The sequence below is a fragment of the Aspergillus lucknowensis genome (assembly GCF_044049455.1).
Source record: "Aspergillus lucknowensis strain CBS 449.75 chromosome Unknown BJX67scaffold_25, whole genome shotgun sequence".
Lineage (NCBI taxonomy): Eukaryota > Fungi > Ascomycota > Eurotiomycetes > Eurotiales > Aspergillaceae > Aspergillus > Aspergillus lucknowensis.
The window spans coordinates 381,447-404,289 of NW_027263569.1; the positions used below are offsets into that span (position 1 = coordinate 381,447).

General features: G+C 53.9%; 6 protein-coding genes across 6 annotated transcripts; 4 read left to right on the forward strand and 2 right to left on the reverse strand.

Annotated features, from left to right (window-relative positions):
• Positions 1-3,460: 3,460 nt before the first annotated feature.
• On the forward strand, positions 3,461-4,495 carry BJX67DRAFT_141257 (uncharacterized protein). Its single transcript, XM_071024654.1, has 3 exons — positions 3,461-3,637; positions 3,718-4,193; positions 4,297-4,495. Exons 2-3 carry the CDS (start codon positions 3,824-3,826, stop codon positions 4,401-4,403), a joined length of 477 nt encoding a protein of 158 aa, XP_070885460.1. The 5' UTR covers positions 3,461-3,637; positions 3,718-3,823; the 3' UTR covers positions 4,404-4,495.
• Positions 4,496-7,999: 3,504 nt separating this feature from the next.
• On the forward strand, positions 8,000-13,914 carry BJX67DRAFT_355930 (kinesin-3 motor protein uncA). Its single transcript, XM_071029346.1, has 2 exons — positions 8,000-8,547; positions 8,631-13,914. The coding sequence occupies exons 1-2, from the start codon at positions 8,484-8,486 to the stop codon at positions 13,472-13,474; spliced, it is 4,908 nt and encodes a 1,635-aa protein (XP_070885461.1). The 5' UTR covers positions 8,000-8,483; the 3' UTR covers positions 13,475-13,914.
• Positions 13,915-14,338: 424 nt separating this feature from the next.
• On the forward strand, positions 14,339-15,804 carry BJX67DRAFT_381997 (DUF821 domain protein; the record flags this gene model as incomplete). The annotated part of the gene is made up of 2 exons (XM_071033129.1): positions 14,339-14,797; positions 14,872-15,804. The coding sequence occupies 2 exons, from the start codon at positions 14,339-14,341 to the stop codon at positions 15,802-15,804; spliced, it is 1,392 nt and encodes a 463-aa protein (XP_070885462.1).
• Positions 15,805-16,095: 291 nt separating this feature from the next.
• Positions 16,096-18,190, reverse strand: BJX67DRAFT_355933 (BCS1 and AAA domain-containing protein). The gene has a single exon (XM_071029347.1). It carries the CDS (start codon positions 18,089-18,091, stop codon positions 16,220-16,222), a length of 1,872 nt encoding a protein of 623 aa, XP_070885463.1. The 5' UTR covers positions 18,092-18,190; the 3' UTR covers positions 16,096-16,219.
• Positions 18,191-18,197: 7 nt separating this feature from the next.
• On the reverse strand, positions 18,198-20,818 carry BJX67DRAFT_141423 (alkaline phosphatase family protein). The gene is made up of 3 exons (XM_071024655.1): positions 20,302-20,818; positions 18,985-20,251; positions 18,198-18,936 (listed from the first exon to the last, which is right to left on the reverse strand). The coding sequence occupies exons 1-3, from the start codon at positions 20,758-20,760 to the stop codon at positions 18,584-18,586; spliced, it is 2,079 nt and encodes a 692-aa protein (XP_070885464.1). The 5' UTR covers positions 20,761-20,818; the 3' UTR covers positions 18,198-18,583.
• A 786-nt stretch (positions 20,819-21,604) lies between these two features.
• On the forward strand, positions 21,605-22,355 carry BJX67DRAFT_382000 (uncharacterized protein; the record flags this gene model as incomplete). The annotated part of the gene is made up of 2 exons (XM_071033131.1): positions 21,605-22,249; positions 22,308-22,355. The coding sequence occupies 2 exons, from the start codon at positions 21,605-21,607 to the stop codon at positions 22,353-22,355; spliced, it is 693 nt and encodes a 230-aa protein (XP_070885465.1).
• Positions 22,356-22,843: the final 488 nt, after the last annotated feature.

Consider the following 22,843-nt stretch of genomic DNA (forward strand, 5'->3'; position numbering starts at 1 on the left):
AGTTACAGAGCAGACGCGGCTTGTAACTATATGATTTGTAGATTGGCTGTGCAAAGACTGCAGACTTTCTTTAGCTAGTAAACTTGGAGCGCAGCACCGAGCGGTCACTGGATCATTGGTGGGGTCGTATGGAGACGGAGCTCGACTTGGGCGCTTACCTTTGGATTTGTTTTGCCCGTGCTCTGAACCTTTCGAATTTTGGCGTCAATGAGATCTGTTCGAGGGATGCTTGTTTCACGAGATGACTTCAACAAGATCTTCCGGAGGGTCTGTCTTTTTTACCATTCACCTCGGGGTGTAACGTGGTTGGGCTCGGATGCAGCTAACCAGGGTGCCCTCGACTAGCCTCGTACTCGATGCGTTGTCAAACAAAGCACGATCGGTTGAGAGCAATGCACTACTGCTTATCGCTGCCACAGAGGAGACAAGCAAAGAGCGGGGAATGCGTGGGAGCTACACAGTTTATCTGGGATGGGAAGTGGCAGGCTACCTTGTTTGGACTTTGAATCAGTCAGGCTGCCAGGCGATGTCCGTATGCCGCCGGGGAGAGCGGGGGGCGAGGAGCTGAGGCGGTGCAAACAGCGTGTGCCCTGAGGCGTTGATCCTGACGGACGCTCCGAAGGACACAACGGCTCCGCGAACACTGATGTCAGGCCTCGAGCGGCGTGTGCAGCAAGCGCAACTGGAAAGGATCATTAGCTCTATATTCGCCTCCAAGTTTATTTTTGGCACGTGATTTGTGCGCTGTCAAGATGAGGGGGGTGTGAAGGTGGCGGGGGCAGGGAAAAGGCGATGTTTGGAGCAACTTTGTCTCTCCAGGGCTGAGGGATGTATGCGTTGGCAAGCGGGAATCATGATGCAACCGACGACATACCTCGTCACAATGCGACGCACCACCCAACAGGGATAATTTGCCTTTGTCCTGAGCCGCGCGCGGAAGCTCAGGGAAAAAAGACGCCGACGAGAAGGCGACTGCGGCAATTCAGAACAATTGCAGGGCTAATGCAGAAGATATGTCAGAAGCAGACCGAGTTGAGGATGAGAGGTTGACGCGTGGTGATTGGGTCTCGGAGGAGCGGGACGCGACACAAAACATCAACAGAGAGACAGAGATTCTGCATTCAAACACAATTGTTCAGAAGTTCGCTGACAGAGGAAGATATTGCAATTCAAAAAATTAAGGACTCGCCTGCAAGGTCTCAAAGAACCTGCGGCTTTAACTTTGTGTATTGTGCAGCGTGGGCAGGGTGGAAGAAGATGGGATCAATCACAAGTCGCGCCGGTTTCTCTGGGCGGCGGTGGTAACAGAGGTCAAACAAGCACCGAACGCCAGCCCTGCCTCAGGAACGCTGGGAATGGGACCTTAGCAGGCGACAATTTTCTGTCGCAGCCCAAGAGAGAGGGAGTCGAAAGGCGCGGTAAATTGTCCACTTCTTTTCGTCGTAGCGGCCAATGCACCTGAGCGCGCGAACTGTGCCAACCAGCGCACTGTCCTTTGCGCGACTGTGGGCTGTCGCTGATGTCAGTCGAGCCGAGTTGGACCGACGACGCCCTCCGACGGCGGCGATGTGGAGGGTGGAAGGTTCAAGGATGAAGCAAAAGTAATGTGATTTGTGGGAGGGGGAACAACCGATGGTTTGGAAGCCAACGAGAGAATGCAACCGAGCACCTGGGGAATGCTGGGGACACAGGAGAAAGGATGGAAAGTGATGGGATTTGCTGGAGTTGGGCCTCGAGGGGAGACAGGGTGCAACTGGATTGGGCACGGACAAATTAAGGTGTGCAATATTGGAGGACAAACATAATTACACACGAGGAACAGTGCGTCACGGTGAGAGCAAGGGGTCTCGAAGACGGGTGGATTGCACGAACCTCGTGATGGTGATTCGACCACAACGCGGTGGAAAATGGGAAAGTGATCAATCACCGAGGGGAACAGCAGATGGGGTGGGAAGGCAAGCAATGATGCGGTTGGACGAACGGATATCAGAGCTCTGAAGGGTTGGCCAGCGAGGAGCGAGAAGGGGAAAAAGAAAAGAGGTCAAAGCCAATGGGCTGAGTGCGGGCAGGAGGCGAGAGTCGATGACTGGAGGGGACGCAAGGACTGGAGGCTGGATGACCAACGAGAGGAAGCAGAGAGAGAAAGCCGCAGCGACGAGAAGGGGCGGGCGATGGGGCATTTGTACCGGAGCTCATTTCTGATTCAGCGGGCGAGGCGGCAGGTGAATCACGTTTGGCTTGGAAATGAACAGCACCATCCCATCCCGTATTGTCTCCAGGGTCTGCCCCACTTGGTGCCAGTGGATCAATTGTGATGAGACCGCGCTTCCACCGACCAGAGTGTTTGAGCGAGGAGAGAGCCTTGTTTTGGAGGGCTCAGCCTCACCATGATCAAGATCGATTCTCCAAGGAAACTGCCGAGTCCCCCTGGTCTGCGAAGTATTCTGTTACGTCGCATCAGGAGGACACGATGTGTATCGGTCTTCTTGTAACCAGAGTGAAATGGCCGCTCCGAGTCAGATCGGACGGAGTTTTTCTCAATACCGTAACGTTCTGTAAGACTGACACGATGCCACCTTTTGTGTTGGTCTTTCGATTTATCCTCATCATCCCGCAGTCAGCACCTGCATGGTTCTCGGGCTTCCCTTTTAGAATCGAAGCTGTCAGATTGACATGGAGCGAATGGAATGAATGTTGCTTATTTCCCTCTCCCATGTTTGGTAAGTTATTCGCGTTCTTGAAATCCTGACGCTCGTCTGTATAAAATCCGACAGTTCCGGAAACGTGACACTATCGAACCATCCAAGCCAGCGAGTAATTTTAGGCAAAAGGAGCCACCATCCATCAGCACAGGACCTGTGCGAACCATGATTCGTTCTGACCGCGGATTTTATGACTGGCGCTTGAATTCTGGGTGTCTGTTCTTCCTTGTCCCCATGTGTAACTTGGGGCATGATATTTGGATGCTGTCTAACCATCCTGAGTATGACTTTCCGTTCTCATGTGAGGCGAGCATCGCCAAAGTATTGGGTTCAGTTCCTTCCACGGACATGTGCTCTGGATTGAATTTTCGCCCGGGCAGCCTCGGTTATATTCCCTGTTAGGGAAGCCTCTCCAGCCTCCAGGTTGCAGCCTCGGACAATAATTGGGCAGCCAAAAGAAGAAGTGTTCTTCCATGTCATCAACATGATGAGTTGAACGGCGGAATTCTTCTCGACCGCAGGGGACAAAAAGAGTGATTAAGGAGGAAAAGGGGAAGAGCCTGCGCCATCACACAAGGCTGGCGCGAGCGCGCGAGAGAGGCCTTTTCTTCGAGTTGGGATTTGCTCAGAACAATCCAGGGCATCTTCGGCGGCCATCCGCCTCTAGGCGGACGTCCTTTGAATTTCGATTCCGCAAAACTCTTTGAGGGGTGATGCTGCTTTCACCTTCGCGAAGCATTTCTTCATCGAGTCCGCCGAGCTTCGTTGATAGCTCGGAGAGGTCTTAAATTTCCCCAGTTCGTCAGCTTTGGTCTTGGTCATGCAGCCGTCGGTTCTTTAGCACGTTGGCGGCGAGGTTGAATTATGCCGATCTGTCCCACACGTGAAGAGCCTGACCGCTGAATACATGATTTGCCCAATCGATTACCAGAAAGGTGCGGATTTCTTTGAGAGGTGTACTCTCAGATGCACTTAAACACATTTGGGATGCCCTCAGAGTAATGAAGAATCCCAGACTCTTTGCTTCCTTGGCTTTCTTTTCCTCGAGCTTGGAGTGTCCTTGTCACTGTATTTGGATGTGTCTTGTATTGTAAACCACGAGCAGGCCGAGACGACTTGGAATGTCTGACGTCAACTTGAATCACTCTCCCCACACCGCTTTTCGAATCATTACTCTGAGGGTTAAAGGTTTTGTTTCTTTTTTTCGTTTCTTTTCTTTTTCTGGAATTGAGAACAAGGATCCAAAGAAACTCCTTATTTCTTTCTCGCTGTTGGGCCGGTGTATTTTCTTATTTTGTTGTTTTGGATGGAGCGAAAGCTATACTTTTCCGGGTAAGGCCTTGTCGAGGACGAGTCTGCCTCAAGTTTGGCCTCAAAACCTTCACCCATTTTCTTTGTTCCGGCCCAAAGAAACGCGAAAACAAAATTGGATGGAGGATCTCGGACACAAAGCCAATTTGGCGAGCTTTCCTGAATCTCAAATCCTGACTGGTGAGCCCAGCTTCCCTGTCGGAGCGGAAGGAAATCTTCTACTCCAGGGCTCCCCAGAGATCTCCTTCTCGACGACTGGTCACTGACCCTTAACCTTCCAAAGGCACAGCGCGTCAATGCGAGCTTGGTTATGACAGCTTTCTCGCCAGCGCAAACCCTTCTGTTGGCAAACTCGAAGTTTCAAATAGAACGAGAGACAGACTTGCCTGATCACGCAGAGAGGCCTCCCTGAACTTACGGCAAATGACCTGGTCAGAGTCTCTGTGATCAGCGTTGCACAACACTTAGGCCTGAAACTTGCCTGTTCACTCGCTCGAGTCCTACGTTGGTCGATCTGACATCAATTCATAGATATCACCACGGCGAGGAATTTGTTTAGATACAGAAATCCTGGTCAGCTCATGGCGGTTTGATACGCACGAATAGCTGACAGCCATCGCTGCCACTGACAATGCCCATTATACTGCTCCTGGTTATTGATTTCGTGGTCCTGGGCGACATGCCTGTCTTCAAATATGAGCACAGATCTTCGCGTGGAAGTCCTATCTCCGGCCGATGAAGTCTCATGTTTAGGGAACGGGGCATTCTTGTCTTTTCCATGCCGCTCATACAGCTGAACATGACATCCTGGCATGACGCCCAATCGCTCGAGGGTCGAACTGCATTTTGAAACACGAAGGGGAAGGCTGACATGCCATCTCTGGTCAGTGGGAAGCAGACGATGCTTTGCGACGCGCCGGCCACACAGCAGCTCTTCTGCTTGGTATCGATCTCTGCTCGTCATTTGATGTCGGCCTCATTGGATGATTGACGTGGCTTAGGCCTAGGCCATGTCAAGGCTAATACTCAGACTCCCTTCTCACAGATGATCCCTCAGGGGCATCGATCCATAGCTGGAATCTGGCCAAGCCATAAGCGGCCCATGACGAGGGACCGAGGCAACGACCAGAGTCCTCTTCAAGGCTGCGCAGGATCCCCTCATTTGGACTGGATATCCAATCGGACCTAGTATGGAGCTTTGAGGGCTGCGACGGGCCAGCGCGGTATGTGGAGATCGCGGCATCAAATTCCATTGGCTTTCTCGCGGGCTGAAGGCAGCGTGTCCTCGCATCACCTTTGGTTCTTCCTCTTCGCCACTATCACGCTCTACCGGAATCCAATGGGGCTGTTGAACACGTCCCTGGATCATCCTGAGCATTTCCGGGAACTAGAGGGCCGCCCACTGAATCTCTGAGCAGCATTCCATGGGAAAGCCTGATACTGATTCGGTTCCTGAGAGGCTTTCCTTAAAGTCACGATTTTACTTCCACTTCATGGCTTGGACATCCCTCATCGCCCGGACCTACGGATTCCGGCCCATTCTCGTGACAATGTGCCTCCTGATAAGAATGAGCGGATAGGTCTATTTTCTCTCTCGCCTGAAACATAAGTGGCGAGGTATAGACAGAAGCTGGGGCGAGTTTAACGCCTGGTAGTCTGCGAGCACGTGTGGTGTTACCGCAACAACACTGGGTGCAACCTCTATCTCTGCTCGCCTCGTTCAGGGAGGTGGCAGGGTTGGATTTCGATCTTACTCCCCTTGTCAGCCGAGACACTGGGGACAGGATTTGGAGATGGTTGCCTCCATGTTGGCCATCCGCTGCTGCGGAACTTGGCATCAAGTTCCACACAAAGTAAAGTTTCCACTCTCAAGCCATAATCATGACATGCACATCCTCAGCAGACTTCTCATTGCTATCTTCGTAGTGAATTTCACTCTCAAACAAAAATGAAGTAAAAAGAACACATTTGTGCTCATCATCGAGGGTTGAACCCTTAGCCCTCCTCTGCACAGCTGATTGGGCATCAACCCTCAATCCTGATCCAAACCGACTGAACAGGGTCCCCATACCCACCAGACCGCTGTTACCTGCTGCTCTGAGTTGTCCAACACATTCCTGACTCCAGTTTTTGATCTATAATGAGGCGAATTATACCGCTCTCTTTTGGCCGGGTGCTACTTGTTCGTCTCTCACAGGCTGGAGGGCCTCGAGGATTACGTTTTCGAGATAGGTTGCCTTCGACTTCCGCTGCGATCTTGATGATGCACGCCACTTTGACGGGTGTATCTCTTGGAGAGTGGGAGGGCCTTCGAGGTGGTTGTTTGCTCTGGCCTTGAAAGCCCGCCTCGGAGAGCGCATGGATGGACGGATGGGCTTCCTGGCGCCTTGCCTTGCCTTGCCTTGTCCGTTGACGCGGCGGGCTTGCTTGGGCCTTGAGGTTGGGAATGGTGTTTGCTCGCTACGTTTTGGGGAGGATTTACGTTGCTGACCAACAGTCTTAGATGGCGTCAACGCTGTGCATTGGGATTTGGAGAAGTCGGTTCCGACTCTCTCCTGACATTTTCTCATCCACCGAGACTGCCGCCGGCTGGGAAAATGTTGCCCGGGAAATCACTCCAGCGAAGTCGAAGCCTTGGGAGGAGAGCCATTTTCGTTCCTGAGGTGCCTCCTTCCTCCTGTTCGGTTGGATGATGGCTGCATAGTCACTCCTCGCATCATGAGACATACGCAACCTGGGTTCAGACGTTGGTAACAGGGGTATCGGCCGGGAAATATCGCCCATATGAGGGATATAGACGAAGAAGAGATCTTGAATTCCCTCTCTCACTCCGAGTATTGCCATTGAAATCTCGCTAGCCCACGGTTCCCGAAAATGGCAGGACAGCATCCAGCTGACTCGCACTCCGTTGCTCGAAAGACCAACCAGCCTTTCTGCCATTTCGGTTTAGACTGAGCCAGCCCGCTCGTGGAACGGTTTGGAACACAGCAATTCATAATACCGGAGAGTTTCTCGACTGACTCGTTTGGGGTCACGCTCGACTCCGATTATGGGGACCGTCGTTGCCTTGCGTGTCTTAACGGTCATGGAAGATGCCTTCTGGAATAAAATGGGCGTGATATGAGGTTTCTGGGCTTTTCCTGGCAGGGAGTTTTGACCGGATGTTGGTTGACACATTCCTCTCCATGCATGAAGTGTTGTGAGTTCATCAGGTTTTGTTCCTATTCTGACCTATGGAACGTTGAGTGTTTGAAGCTATTACGGCAACAATGTGCTAAGTGTCTGAGTCCTACCTATTAGGTGCGCATCTATGGAGCCAGCCCGCAAGCTTGACCGTACTGTCCGGACTACAATTGATCTTCAGAACTACCCTCGATTCCATACAAAACGATTCACGACCTCGAACCAGCTGGGAGAGCGGGCAAAGACCAAAGGCTGTTGAATGAGCACTGATTGCATTGGGTACAACATCTTGAGGACTATATAGGCAAAGAGGAGTCCGCATGGATCATCAAAGAGATTCTAGGTCCGCGGTGGGATCCAAATCGGGGGCGTAGTTGATCTTCCGCGCGAGAGTCGTCAGTGGGGTTGGGCGAACTGGAAATTGATTGCCACTTATATCTTTAATGGAGATGGATATAGTTGTCATGCCAGCAATCTTTATCCGAGATTCCTCTTCGCGCTCTATTTCTCATGCATTCATTGTCTAGATTTGATGCCTGAGGACGACAACCGTCCATCTGCAGGCTTGAGAACCTCACGAGGGCGCTTCGGAGCCGCAAAGTAAGAAGAGCCAATTAGAGCGGAATACAGACGACAGCTCTGGAAAAGAAGAGCCCAGAAGCCCAGGAGTCTGGTTAAGAATGAGGCTCCTTCAAGAACAAGCCCAAGCGGACGATGCTGTATTAGATAATCACGCGGGATCCTGCGATCGGTTACTAAGTTATCTCATGTGGCTTTTTCCGGTGCCTGGGCTGGGGAAAGAGGGTCCGCCTTTTCAAGTGGTTCTCAAGTCGGGTCAATCGTCCACCGGTATTAATTCACCTCCCCTCTCCATCCCTTTCGATCGAACACTTGCATACGGCTTGGAAATCTCTCCGGACGCGCGACGGCCGACGCTGAACCGTCCAGAAACACTTTTCTTATCGCGGGTTGAATCCTCGGACGCGCCACGCCACATCCCCCGTCAACAAAAACGGTGCACATAGTTACATGACGTCTTTGTTGACTCCAGGAACCAGTCGCCGCTTTCGACAAAACTGTCTACGAAGGGAGGAAGTACGATAATCTGATACCTTTACAGCGAGATTTGGAATTGTTAGTCTGCAATAAATCGAAGGCGGCGCTCTTTGTGGCGTTCGCAACTTGCGTTCCCGCTTGAACCGTCCTGTCCCCTGAGTCTCAAGTCTCAACGCTCGCAAGCAGGCTGAAGTGGACCGCGAGCCCCAGGTGCATGGGGCATAGGGCAAAATGGCGCCAGGAGGTGGTGGAAATATTAAGGTGGTGGTGAGAGTACGGCCGTTCAACAGTCGAGGTGAGTAAGGAACAATACGGGCGGTGCTCATCCACTTCCACTCCTGGGAGCTTTATCTAACTGATGGACGACGTCAACTTTAGAAATCGACCGAGGTGCAAAATGTATCGTGCAGATGAAAGGCAATCAGACTGTCCTCACACCGCCACCAGGAGCAGACGAGAAGTCACGAAAAGGTGCAGGGAAGGGCGCCGCGGAAGGACCGAAGACTTTCGCCTTCGATAGGTCGTACTGGTCTTTTGACAAGAATGCTCCCAACTTTGCGAACCAGGATTCCCTCTTTTCAGATCTGGGTGTACCGCTTCTGGACAATGCTTTTCAGGGTTACAATAACTGTATCTTCGCCTACGGTCAGACCGGTTCGGGAAAGTCATACTCAATGATGGGATATGGCAAGGAGTATGGTGTGATCCCGCGAATTTGTCAGTCTATGTTTGAGCGCATCGTCTCGATACAACAAGACAAGAACCTTAGTTGCACGGTGGAAGTCTCATACCTGGAAATCTACAACGAGCGGGTGCGCGATTTGCTCAATCCGTCGAATAAAGGAAATCTCAAAGTCCGTGAGCACCCGTCAACGGGTCCATACGTCGAAGATCTTGCCAAGCTCGTGGTACGCTCATTCGACGAGATTGAAAACCTGATGGATGAGGGCAACAAGGCTCGAACGGTCGCCGCCACGAATATGAACGAAACATCAAGTCGATCGCATGCCGTCTTTACGTTGATGCTTACACAAAAGCGTCATGATACCGAGACGTCCATGGATACCGAAAAGGTGTCACGTATCAGTTTAGTTGATCTTGCGGGTTCAGAGCGAGCGAATTCGACGGGAGCGACGGGAGCTAGGTTGAAAGAAGGTGCTGAAATCAATAGATCCCTTTCTACCCTAGGACGTGTGATTGCGGCTTTGGCAGATGTGGCTTCTGGGAAAAAGAAGAATGCCTCGATGGTGCCATACCGTGATTCAGTCTTGACATGGCTACTGAAAGACTCTCTTGGAGGTAACTCAATGACCGCGATGATTGCTGCTATCTCGCCTGCCGATATTAACTTCGATGAAACTTTGAGTACGCTACGCTATGCCGACTCCGCGAAACGAATCAAGAACCACGCGGTTGTCAACGAGGACCCCAACGCGCGGATGATCAGAGAGCTCAAGGAAGAGTTGGCACAGCTTCGCGCCAAGCTTGGGGGTGGTGTTCCAGCTGGCGGCGCGGCAGGAGGAGCAGGTGGTGGGCTAATAGCGGAGGAGCAATACCCCCCAGATACTCCTTTGGAGAAGCAAATGGTCTCTATCCAGCAAGCCGATGGCTCTATCACTAAGGTCAGCAAAGCAGAAATTGTGGAGCAACTCAATCAAAGTGAGAAGCTCTACAAGGATCTGAATCAAACTTGGGAAGAGAAACTTGTGAGAACCGAACAGATCCACAAAGAGCGTGAGGCGGCTCTAGAAGAACTTGGCATCAGCATCGAGAAAGGATTTATTGGCCTCAGTACCCCCAAAAAAATGCCACATCTGGTCAACCTGAGCGATGATCCACTCCTTGCTGAATGTCTCGTTTACAACATCAAACCGGGGATCACCCAGGTTGGCAACATGGATCAAGGAAGCCATGTGGAGATCAGGTTGAATGGCTCCAAGATTTTAGCCGACCACTGTAAGTTCGAGAATGTCGACAACGTGGTTACGGTTGTTCCTAGCGAAGGCGCCGCCATTATGGTGAACGGATTGCGCATCGACAAGCCCAAGCGACTCAAAAGTGGATTTCGCATCATCTTGGGGGACTTCCACATCTTCCGATTCAATCATCCTCAGGAAGCGCGCGCTGAGCGGGTAGAGCAAAGCTTGCTCCGGCATTCCGTTACGGCAAGCCAGCTTAGTTCGCCGGCCCCGGGCAAAACCCACGAACGAAACTTCAGCAAGGCGGGCTCGGAGTTTGACTGGGATTCGAGCAGAGCTGACTCTCCGATGCCCTCTCAGCGTGGGAGAGAGTCGGATTGGTTCCTTGCACGCCGTGAAGCCATGAGCGCTATCCTAGGACCGGATCATATCTCCCATATGCCTGACGATGAGCTTGATGCCTTGTTCGAGGACGTACAAAAAGTGAGGGCAACACGCCGTGGCTTGGCAGAGAATGAAGAAGATTCAGACTCTCTCAGCTCATATCCAGTTCGGGACAAGTACATGTCCAACGGCACTATCGACAACTTCTCGTTGGATACGGCTATTACAATGCCCGGGACTCCTCGCCAGGGTGAGGATGACAGCCAGAACGGTGGCGTCTCGACCCTACAGTCAGTACGCCAAGACATGCAACGGCAGCTAGACCGACAGAAGGAGCAGTTTCAAGACAGGTTAAGGGATGCGGAAGCCTCTCCTGGCCAGGACATTGACCGCTCTGAGAGGACTCGCATGGAGGAAGCTCTTCGTGCAGCGAAGGATGAATACGAAGAACAACTCCGGAAACAGAAAGAGATCTTTGAGTCGCATATGAAGGAATTGGGCCAGCCAATTCCAAGGGTATACGAAAATGGGTATCCCAAGCTGGATCCGAGGGAACTGGAGGTGGCACGGTCAGTCTTTCGACACTGGTCTCAACAGAACTACGTCCGTATGGCAGAGAAGGTCCTGCAGCATGCCTCGTTGGTCAAGGAGGCGCAAGTGATGAGCCATATAATGGACAAGAACGTTGTTTTCCAGTTTGCGATTGTGGACCACGGACACAACATGGCCTCGTCTTATGATCTTGTACTCAATGGCATCTCTGGCGATGAGGATATCATTCTTGATGACGCCAGGAAGCCCTGTGTCGCAGTTCGTGTGATTGATTTCAAGCAGTCCGTCATCCATCTTTGGTCCATCGAGAAACTCCAGCGTCGTGTGCAGGCTATGCGCCAGCTTCACCAGTACATCGACAGGCCGGATTACATCCAACACTTTAAACTCGAAAACCCTTTCTCCGAACCGTGCTCGCCTCAGTATTCTTTGGTCGGCGATGCGGATATCCCTCTTACAGCGGTGTTCGAGACCCGGGTCCAGGATTTTTCAGTCGAGGTCGTTTCGCCATATACGCAGAATGTGGTTGGTATCATTCGGTTATCGCTGGAGCCATCCTCCGCTCAGGCGCCATCGTCTACACTTAAATTCAACGTCGTGATGCGCGACATGGTTGGCTTTGCTGAGTGGGAGGGTACAGATGTACACGCACAGCTCTTCTTCCCAGGCATCTCCGAAGAGGGTGGAGCTACGACCACGCAGATGATCAACGGCTTTGATGAAACACCAGTTCGTTTTGAAAGCGTCCACAGTATGAGCTTGCCTCTCTCAAGTCCGCGAAATGCAGCGCTGAAAATCTGCGTTTATGCGCGTGTGACTCAGATGCATCTCGATAAGCTCCTGAGTTGGGATGACATGCAGGACTCTGCGGAAGGGCCTCAAGACCAGAAGACGGCGCGGATTGCGGAGACGGAATACTTCTCGGAGGAGAGGCATGACGTGTTTGCGCGAGTTCAAGTTCTTGAGTTGGCGGAGACCGGAGAGTACCTGCCTGTTGAAGTCGTCCAGAATAACGCCCTCGATGCAGGCACCTATCAGCTCCATCAAGGGCTTCAGCGCCGGATTTCGGTGAACCTTACCTATAGTTCAACGGAAACTCTGCCCTGGGATGATCTCACCAACATCCGTGTGGGCAGTGTGCGGCTGTTAGATCCCTGGGGTAAGATACCTGACCAGGATCTGCAGACTCCAGATGTCCCGGTGAAGTTTGTACAGGAGCCGATGGTCAAGGACAATGCGGATGGGACGTCCAATGTTACCCTCGTGGGCCAATGGGACTCGAGTTTACACGGATCTCTCCTTCTCGATCGGGTAACTGCAGACAAGTACCGCGTGCAGGTGACTGTGAGATGGGACCTTCACTCTGCGCGCCTACAGGACCCCGTTTCGTTCGAGGTGGACCTGACGCTTCAGATTCAGGGTCGCACGTATGTACGGCCCCAGTCGATGTTCAAAAACTTCTTCAGCACGACGCGTGTTGTACATTCCACTGTCCGCATGTACTCCGTTGCGGTACGTCCAGTGTCGGCGAAACGCGCGGCTGATCTCTGGCGCATGAATACCCAGAACGATTACGTGAAGGGTGAAGAGCTCCTCACCAAGTGGTCCCCAAGGAAAGTGTCACTTGTGCGTGACTATGTTGCTTCCCGCAAGCGCCGAAGGCGTATTGCTGAGTTGAACGCCGCAAAAGGAGCCCTTAGTGCCAGCAGTCTAACTGTCGCTTCCCCTCCACGGAGTGGGAGGTCGACTCCATATCGTGGTCAGGAGCCCGATCGCAAAACCAAGCTGCTCCAGAAATACGTGAAGCTATGGACTGCAAGGATTGATCCCATCGATGCTATCCTCATTCGGGGCAATACCGAGCCTCCAGCCAGTGGCGCAGCTTTTGCCTCGAGAGGCAAGTCACCATCCTCGGGCGATGACACCAATGGTGACCCTGAGCAAGTGCCGTTTAAGCCGCGTTTCTACGCTACCGTCCAAACACTCCCGAAGAATCCGTCCTCGTCGAAATCCGGATACCTACTGGCACCTGACGACGCTTACACTCACTGGGTGCGGCGGTTCGTGGAGCTTCGCCTTCCATACCTCCATGTTTATTCTGTTCCTGATGGCGACGAGATCAATGCTATCAACCTGCGCAATGCTCGCGTGGATCATGCGCCTGATTTTGCGCGACTTCTTGATGGGCCAGGCCCTGATGGGTCGTCAAGGGGGCGGCCGAATGTGTTTGCAGTATACGGGCCGCAGAATACGTTTCTCTTCGCAGCACGAACGGAAGCCCAAAAAGTCGAATGGATCTTGAAGATTGATGATAGTTATTTCAGCAATCATGCTCCCCGAGCAGTGACCAACGGTTCCCGGGGGTGAAATCTACCCCGATACTTAATCGACAACGAGGATTTACACGAATTAGCCGGGCTACGGAGGTGATATAATGATGCGTCTCTGCGAGATGCCTGCCCCCCCTTGCCTTGTATAGCGCGATTCACATCGAGCCACGAAGCACCCTCCAATGTCTTGGATACTTTGCCCAATATTTCCCTCCGGCCATTGGCTGACAGCAATTCTCTCGTTAACATAATGTCTCCCATCTTTTCCTACCAACCCTGTTCCTGATTGGCTTTGAGATACCCCTGCCCTATATAGCACTTGAACTCCCCTTGTACATAACCAGAAAACACCCCAAGACAATAGATGGTGACAGCGGCCCGGCTCACTGTCCGCAGGCGGCGGTGTCTTAGATGAATTCTCTTACAGATGAAGTGGTCTGCGCTTGATAAACCAATGAAGCCAATGAAATCAATAATATACTAAATAAATTGGTTCTCTCAGATGGATTGCCCGTGCTGTGTCAGTTGCTTTGGCAGAGGCGGCGATTGTTGCTATGGAAACTCTCCGCACCACCAAGCTCGAAGACCCTCAGGTGCACCTCCCACTTCAACCACCATCTTTCGACAACACGAAACCCCGGAGAAATTTAAAACATATCCAGAGAAAGACCCAACATCCCCTCCACCTAGTCGACATGGCAATCTCACCCCGCGCAATATCCAACTGACACGCCGTATACGGCCGGTACTATACACCATACACGCCCGCCCATAACACCCAGTTATATCTACCCCAGAACTTCAACGTGCGACTCAGAGTATACACATCCACAGATCTCTTCGAGACGACGGTACTATCGAGACGAGACCATATATATATATATAAACAACACCCACATCCATGACCCCCGCACTCCGCTTCCTCGGCGCAGGCGCCGCCCTCTCACTGGTTCTCCTTGCATTTGTGGTTTTCGGAAGGGATACAGATTCGCATCTTGATCGATACCGATCTGGCGGTGGTGATCGCCCCAGCGTGGGGGGGTATATCCTGAAGGATTCGACGAGTACTCAACACGCCGCCATGGGATGCGACTCGTGGAATGGGACGAGGACGATGGGGTCAGGGCCAGTGTCAAGCTGGGAATTTGACGTCCGTCGCGACGGGGATAACCATGGCTTATCTGAGACGCAGTGTCTTGCTGCGTTTCCGAAGCTCTTTGGGGATGTTGATCGGGTTGCGGAGAGGAGAGTGGGAGGGGGGAGGGGACTGATTACGTTCCGGGAGGTGGATGAGGCTGCGAGGGGTGGTGCGGATGGGGATGGGGATGGGCTTGTTAGGGCGGCTGTTGTGGGTGGGGAGGTGAGTTCTTCTGAGCTCTTCCTTGCTCTGTTGGGGATGGGTGGCTGACTGTTGAATTTACGGGGGGGGAGCAGCTGTATATCATCGACTACGGGCCCATGCCATATACGTTTTCTCGGGGGAAGGCGACGTTGCATTCCTTGAACCGCGCGCTGGCCGCGTACGCCGATAGACGCAACCTGCCCGACATCGAATTCGTCCTGTCGACGGACGACTTCAGTAACAGGGAGTCACCGATATGGTCGTACTCCAAGCGAGCCGGGGACGAAGACGTCTGGCTAATGCCAGACTTCGGGTACTGGGCGTGGCCGGAGGTCAAGATCGGATCGTACAAGGAGATCCGGCGACGCATCGCAGCAGTTGACGACGGCGACGGCAATGGTGACGGGAGCAACCTGAATCCGGGCCTCCGATTCCAAGACAAGAAGAAGCAGCTCGCATGGCGCGGAAGCGTAGCCACGAACCCCGACCTCCGCGGCGGGCTACTCAAAGCATCCCGCGGCAAAAGCTGGGCCAGCATCCGCGAAATAAACTGGGACGACGACGCAGACGTCCGCGCCAATCTCCTCCCAATGGAAGAATACTGTCGATACATGTTCCTCGCGCACACGGAGGGCCGCAGCTTCTCTGGACGCGGAAAGTACCTCCTTAACTGCCGGTCCGTGGTGATTTCGCATGAACTCGTCTGGCTCGAGGCACACCACGGCGCGCTGATCGCCTCCGGGCCCGAGGCGAATTACGTCGAGGTGGCCCGGGACTTCTCCGACCTCGAGCGCAAGATCGAGCATCTAATTGATAACCCCGAGACGGCGGAGCGGATTGCGGATAATGCGGTCCGGACGTTCCGGGATCGGTACTTGACGCCTGCGGCGGAGAGCTGCTATTGGAGGTATTTGATCAGGAAGTATGCTGCTTCTTGTGAGTTTGAACCTGTGCTGTATGAGGTGAGGAGGGGGGAGAGGGTGGCTAGGGGCGTGCATTTTGAGAGCTGGGTTCTTGGGTCTTAGCCGAAGCATTTGCTTATTTGCGACGGAAGTGGCGTTAGCAGTTGGATTTAGTTGGCGTTTGGACTATAAACTGTATATTATGATTTATAGCGACGTATATAGACGCATGCCGACGGATGAACGGATTATTATGAACATGATATCATCACAGCTCAAATCCATAAGCTTCCTCGGGCTCGAACCTTACTTTAAGCTTAAATCCAGTATACTTTTTTCGAACCATGGATCGGAGAAGACCCTTTTTTTTTTGCCTTTTCTACAGAGTAATCTCCGAGCTTAATAGGAGTAAAGTTAGAGCAGAACTGTTCTTCTATTTGTGTGCAAGTATCGTAGGTAACACGAAGCTGGGTATCAATATTAGGATGCAGATGCAAGCATTGCACACGTTCATCATTATATGATGTTGTCTATGTCATTAGGTCGTCCCATTGACGGTGGCTGCAGCCTTCTCGGTCGGCCTGGCCTCCGTCTCTTCAGGCCGGGCCGCAGTCTTCTCCTCCACCTTGCCAGCAATCTTCGCCTTCTTCTCCCTCGTCTCCTTCACCCACTCCTCGGCCCCGGCGATCGCGCCCTCGGGATCCGTCTTGTGGAGCAGGAGATAGCCCTGGACCTCCGCGGGCGTGAATTCTCCCCCGGGAACTCGTGCCGCGAATTCGTTCGCCCACTCCTTCACCCGCTCCTGCGTGAACCTCGCCTGCTTATCCTTGACGGGTGTGTTTGCGTTTGCATTCGTCTTCACCTTCGTCTTCATCTTCAAGAGATCTACTTTGGAACCGCCGCGGGTCTTCAGCTTTGCAGAGGCGGAGCGCGGTGCGCGCAGGTCCCCCTCTAGCGTCGAGTATATGGCCGCGAAGAGCTCACGGAGATCCTCGGCGGTCGAGTGCCCGAATGAAATGGAGAGGTCGACGCGTCCCGGCCGGATGAGGGCCGGGTCGAGCTTCTCCGGGTGGTTGGTTGTCATGACGAGGATGCGGCCTTCGCAGGCGGCGACGCCGTCGATGACGTTGAGCAGGCCGGAGAGGGAGACGCCCTGTTTTTCGAGGAGGCTCGCGCTGCCGCCTGTGCTGCTTTCTTCGGGCGGCGAGGGTGGCGGGGGGGTTGGCTGTGATTGAGATTGAGGGGTGGATTCGTCCTTTGAGTCCTCGGCTGCGGCGCGTTTGTGGGCCATGCCGGCGCAGTCGACGTCTTCGAGGAGGACGATGCAGCGGCGCGGGAGTTCCTGGAAGAGGGCCATGAGTTCGTCTTCGTCGAGGGTTTTGGAGCTCAGGTTCAGCAGGTAGAGTTCTAGGCCGAGGAGGCCCGATGCAGCGAAACAGAGACTTGTTTTCCCCGTACCGGGTGGCCCGTGGAGGAGGTACCCGCGCCGGTAGGGGATGCCGCGGTTCGAATACCACCGTCGAGTGCGCGGGTGCAGGTACTCCTTGATATCGTCGATGAAGCTCTGCTTCTGGGCCGGGTCGAGGACAACGGTCGACAGCGCGCGCGGGGAACGAGCCATGCACCGAGACCACTCGGTATACCCGCCGCTCTTCTGGCCGCGGTAGATGACGGTGCTGTTGCTATCGCGCGCAACATACGTCCTCTGCGCCTCAAGCAAAAGCTCCTTCAGGATCGTCGGATCCCGCCCAATGCAGGAGATATACAGGCGCTCGGAGTTGCGATTCCCGTAATAGGACATTGAGTTGTTATTCTCCTGCTTCTCGCGGATAAAGGCCAGCGGCCGCCCATTGAACCAGAAATAATGCGTCCCTTCGCTCGGGGTAAACCGCAGCCGCTTGTGCTTGTCCCGCGCCGTCGCCTTCGCCCAGTACTCGTCAAAATCAACAATCACGTTCCCGTCGTCGTCGATCTCGTCGGACTCGCCCCAGGAGTCCTCGTCCCCAGAGTCGTAGTACCGGCTCGTGCCGGAGATGCGGGTGCCCGCGACGAAGTGCGTCGTGCGGTTCGTGAAGGGCTGCTGCGCGAGCCAGTACATCAGGTAGTTGTAGACTTCGTCCTCGTGGCGGATTTCGGCGGTGGAGATGCAGTGTTGCTCGAAGAGGCCGCGGAGCTGGTAGTAGATGTAGCGGGTGGCGGCGCCCAGCACGGCAGCGGCGACGAGGTAGGGGATGTAGAGGGAGAGGTCGATTTGGAGGTAGGAGATGAGGAATCGCGAGAGCATGGAGTAGCCTGGGATGAATGTCTCCAGGAGCGCTGTGTCTGTGGGATTGAGGCTTGGAGTGCTGTTCATCGTGGTGTTTGTGTTTGCTGCACCTCCACCCAGAGGTACGGAGTTGGCTGACGCCATTGCGATTGATCCAACGAAATATGAAGATGGGTATTTGTTGGCATGTGAAGCAAGAATCCTTCCTTCCGCTGATTCCCAATGGATACCGCAGTTGATGTGTGGGAGGATGATTCTGTCCACGAGGGGAGAACTCGAGGCTTATATGCAGCGAGTGCACTTCGCCAGGCAGACATTCGGGCAGCCGACAGGATTGCCTTGGTCAGGCCGAGAAAATCCGCAGCTGTGAATCATTTCGCTCCACACTTCGCTGCACAACGTGAGTCACAGCATCCATGGTGAGGCTGAGATGATTTTGGCTCGCTGCAGCCTTCAGCTGTTCACGATCGGCGCCTCGTGGAAGCCTTAACGGAGAACCAAGCATCTTGTTGTCCAACGGGAATCGATTTGAATGACAGGGGTATCTCAACTCTCTCTAATGATAATTACGGTTGGCTCTGGAAACCAAAGCTTAACGGGAAGAATCACGCTTCTCCCCAGCGCCACATACTTGCACTACGTAATATTGTCCTTGACGCTCTCGAACAAATCGCTCGCCCAGTCTTTCAGTTCCTCCACCTTGCCCCAGATGCTTCCCCACCAGGTGTCTGCCTCATCGCCAGCGTCTTCTTTGGGGTTAGCGGGGGACGGAGATGGGGAGTGGGGTGTGGCTGCCGTCGGGCTTGGGCCGGCGCTGGTGGCACTGGCGGCACTTTGTGTGGCTGGTGGATCGGAAGGATTGTCGAGAACTGGCGCATCTTCATCTGAATGGAGACCGCTTGGTTTCAGAGGGAGGCGCAGCGTCCCGTTGTTCGGGTGTGGAGCGATTCCGAGCGAGTCACACAGGATATTGTAGACGTTGATGTTTTCTGTCATCGTTAGGAGACGGCGCAACCAATGAAGAGGGAAATACTAACGGAAGACACCAACCCGACTGTTGGGAGGATGTGGAAATGCGGGTCCTCGGGCGACGAAGATCGCCCGCATCAGCGGATGTTCATGGTCATATCCGTGAATGCCTTTCGGATGGTAAACGTCACCGTTCTGAAGCGCTGCCTTGACATCGAAATCTGGGCGTTCGACGATAGCCCAGCCGGTCTTGGGAATCACCCAGAGGGGTGCGATGCGATCGTTGTCTTTGAAATGATACCGCTCGGGCATCTCCTCGCGTGTGTATATCTCGATTGCGTCCTGATACTTCGAGGCCACAAGTGCCAGCTGGTCCTGGAGTGTTTTGAGATCTTCAGGCCTCTTCGGGCGGATGCCGCGTAACGGCCAGCCATCGATGTGGCTGGTCAGGCTCAGGTCGATCAGATCATCGAGCTGGACAAGGCGCTCTGTGGAAGTCGTGGCCATCCCATGGTCAGATACAACCACAATATTCACGACGTCGGTGAGGTTCCGCTTCTGAATTCCCGCGAAAATGCCTGCGAGCATATCATCTGCCTTGGAGATGGTGTCCCGGATTTCGGTGCTATTCGGTCCATACGTGTGGCCATCCGCATCAACATTCGGAACATACGCAGCGATAAATTGCGGTCGGGCAGGCCCGGATAGTGACTCATCCTCCAGCCCGGGCAGGTCTAGTAGCTCGAGGATGCGCTGTGTTTTCCGCTCGAGTGCCTCCGAGCCGTTGTATTGGTCCAAGAAGGTGGGTTCCACGCCTCCGATATGCGCCTCTGAGCCTGGCCACATATGGATGGCGGTTTTGACGCCCTGGTTCTCCGCAGTCATCCAAAGGGGCTCTGCATTCCACCACTTCGGCTGCATGCTGACGCTTGGATCGGTGTAGTAGAACTGCTCCTCGAATTCTGGGTCCCAAAACGTGTTTCCTACAACCCCATGGCTTTCCGGATATAGTCCCGTAACGAGCGTGAAATGGTTGGGAAAGGTGACGCTAGGGAAGCTGGGCAGCATGTACCGTGGCGAGACCCCGTCGGCGATGAAGGCGTTGAGGGTAGGAGTCAAGCCGCGGTTAAGGAAGTCAGCGCGAAAGCCGTCAAGCGATATTAGAATAGTCGTAGGCGCAAAAAGGGCGGTTCCGTTGGATAAGAGGGTTCTGGAGGAGTGAACCGACCGGAAGCCAGCTGAGGCTTTGTACGCGCCGAGCAGGAGGATGAGGAATAGGACGAAGATGGCAGAGAAGGCAAGGGTCAGCTTTCGCCAGGACACTTTCTGACGGTCCTACAGACAAGTCAGCCAAACAATATGTCAAGCAGAGGTAGAAGCCATACCTGAATGTCAGTATACTGTTCCTTCACCCGTTCATCCAGCTCAGATGAGGAGGAACTGAGAAGGGAGCTCTCATCTTCCCGATGTCCCTCTTCCATCTCGTACATCTCCTCCTCGCCGAGGCCATGGCGCTTCTCCCGTCGTGCTCTCCGTGCATCTCTCCTTTCTTGCTTTCGTTGCCGCCGGGCTTGTTCCTTCTTCCCGATGCGAACACTACTCCTGTTCGGGCTGAAGAGTCGACGGAGCTCATGGGTCGGCCCAGTTCTGGTGAGCAGTTTCTCCGTCTCCTCCTCGTCATCGAGAACGGTGCGGTCGTGTCGGGAGAGCTCTAGGGTGCTGCGGGAATTTGCCAGGAAATCGTCGTCTTCGCTGTCGGAGTCCTGCTCCGACAGGGGAGAGCGCAGTGACTCGGCGTCGTCATCGTAGTCGCGCGGGGAAAGGAGATCACGCCTTGGGGACATGGGTGAAGAGGCTCATGGTACGTGAATGAGATGGAGTGATGGGGGGGATGCAGAGGGACGACGAGGTTGAAGGCCTGAGGAGCCCCGAGTTGCGGGCAGAGCCAAGAAGATCAGACGCCCATTTCTCCGACTCGACGATCCAGACCATCTCGCCGGCATATTGCTTCAGCCAGTGAAGCCAGATGCCTCTTATCATAACAATAAAGGATCCGCATCGAATCAGGATCCGCCAAAAGCCCTCAGCACGACGAAAGCTGCTGGCACGAACGAACCCACTATGGCGTTAGTTGAGCCAGTTCAGTTCTGCACTCTGCAGCACCCTCTGACGCAGATCTCCTGCAGAACAGCCTCAGATCCGTGCAGCAGACTCACCTCTTGGGCTGCCCGGCTACATCAGTAAGAATGGATCTTCATTCCCCTTGAATACACTTCGCTGCTGCTTGCGACCCCGACCGTCTCAACTTGGCTGAAATCGTCTATCACGTGATATCGCCATGCCTCTCAATGGAATGCTCAACTGAAGACACATGCGCCCGTCAAACTATGGCCCAAAAGGAGTTGACAGCAGCTGCACACGGTTATACGGATGCGGTACTAGGGAACTCCGCCATCCACGCCTCACCCCGGATCCAGGTATCATGGACTTGAACGGCCGAAGGCCTGGGGGTAGACGGTGAGCGAATACCGGATGTTCACTGAATTAGAAACGCGATGAGGGTGGTGTCGGTTTCGGTGATCCTAGGATCTATAAAGAACCTCGTCGAGCTACTGTCTGACAGGACTTTTGCCATCTCAGACTTCTAACTGTCTATCCTTCGAAAGTCTACCCTATCTTAAGAGCATCATGCATTTCTCGAAGTCTTATACATTGATTGCCCTGGCCCTCGCTCGCTCTGTCGTGGCCACCTCCTCCGCGAAAGCCGAGGAGAGAACAACGTCCGCCAGTGGAAGACCAACCGCTGAGACCTCAGCCCCGTCTAAGCAGGTGACAACCCATGTCTCCGAGACCGAGACAACTTGGGTCACCACTACCGTGACGGTCTGTGAGGAGTCGACCTGCCGCGAAGAGCAGGTCTCAACCCCCGTGGTTGTTCCTGTCTCTCCGCCAGCGAGCACCTCCGCTCCTACTGTCCAGCCCAGCGCCCAACCCAGCGCCCAACCCAGCGTCCAGCCCAGTGTTATCCCCCAGCCAAGCGCCCCCGTTCAGTCCAGGACTCCTGTCCAAACGACTGCTCCCGCGTCCAGCGCCCCGGCCCCCGTTGCGTCGAGCACGCCTCTAATCCAACCACCGGCCTCGGCCTCGAAGACAACCCCAAGCTCTTCCGCGCACCGGTCCTCTGCGCCCCACAGGCCCACCTCGACAAGCTCGCACGAGAACAACGAAGTTGGCGAAATTGAGGAGGTCCCTCCCGCTCAGCCTCCTTCGAATGAGCTTATCAACCCCGGTTCTAAGCTGTTTATCCCTGGCCTTTCCGGTCTCGCTGGCGTCGTGCTGGGCTTGATCTATATGGCTTGATTTATGAACAACGTGCTGTTTCTTCGGATAGTCGCTCCTTACTTGTTTCTTGTTTTCGGTTAATGGAGGGCTGGCGTAATATCGGTGTATATGGGAGTGCTGCTATGGTTATTATACTCAAGTCATATCATATTGTCCCTAGTTTTGGCTTAGTTAATCTAGCTCAACAAGCTTCTCTCACTTCCATTTCATCTCTTCATCTCAACTCCGACGCAAACATGCCAGAGACCCTCATCCCCCTCGACATTCTCGCCCAGCAACCCCGACTCAACAGACTGTATACGCAAATCACGCTCTTCTTCCCTCGAGACACCAACCCCGCACTCAACGAAGAGCTCATAACCACCCTGCAGACCGGACTCACAAGCCTAAACACCTACTTCCCCTGGACATCAGGCTCCGTCATATTCGACAACGATGATGGACGTTTCAAGATAAGAACCAACCCATCACCCTCACCCTCACCCTCACCCTCACTCTCACCCTCACTCTCACCCTCACTCTCACCCTCACCCTCACCCTCACCCTCACCCTCACCCTCACTCTCACCCTCACTCTCACCCTCAC

What these genes read in the sequence shown, in the direction of transcription:
- BJX67DRAFT_355930 (XM_071029346.1), top strand. Translation starts at nt 8,484, where the DNA reads ATGGCGCCAGGAGGTGGTGGAAATATTAAGGTGGTGGTGAGAGTACGG. An exon ending in ACGGCCGTTCAACAGTCGAG is followed by an intron (nt 8,548 to 8,630) that starts GTGAGTAAGGAA and finishes CGTCAACTTTAG; the next exon opens with AAATCGACCGAGGTGCAAAA.
- BJX67DRAFT_141423 (XM_071024655.1), bottom strand. Translation starts at nt 20,760, where the DNA reads ATGTCCCCAAGGCGTGATCTCCTTTCCCCGCGCGACTACGATGACGAC. An exon ending in AACAGTATACTGACATTCAG is followed by an intron (nt 20,252 to 20,301) that starts GTATGGCTTCTA and finishes ACTTGTCTGTAG; the next exon opens with GACCGTCAGAAAGTGTCCTG. An exon ending in CAGTCGGGTTGGTGTCTTCC is followed by an intron (nt 18,937 to 18,984) that starts GTTAGTATTTCC and finishes TAACGATGACAG; the next exon opens with AAAACATCAACGTCTACAAT.
- BJX67DRAFT_355933 (XM_071029347.1), bottom strand. Translation starts at nt 18,091, where the DNA reads ATGGCGTCAGCCAACTCCGTACCTCTGGGTGGAGGTGCAGCAAACACA.
- BJX67DRAFT_141257 (XM_071024654.1), top strand. Translation starts at nt 3,824, where the DNA reads ATGTCTGACGTCAACTTGAATCACTCTCCCCACACCGCTTTTCGAATC. An exon ending in TGAATCTCAAATCCTGACTG is followed by an intron (nt 4,194 to 4,296) that starts GTGAGCCCAGCT and finishes AACCTTCCAAAG; the next exon opens with GCACAGCGCGTCAATGCGAG.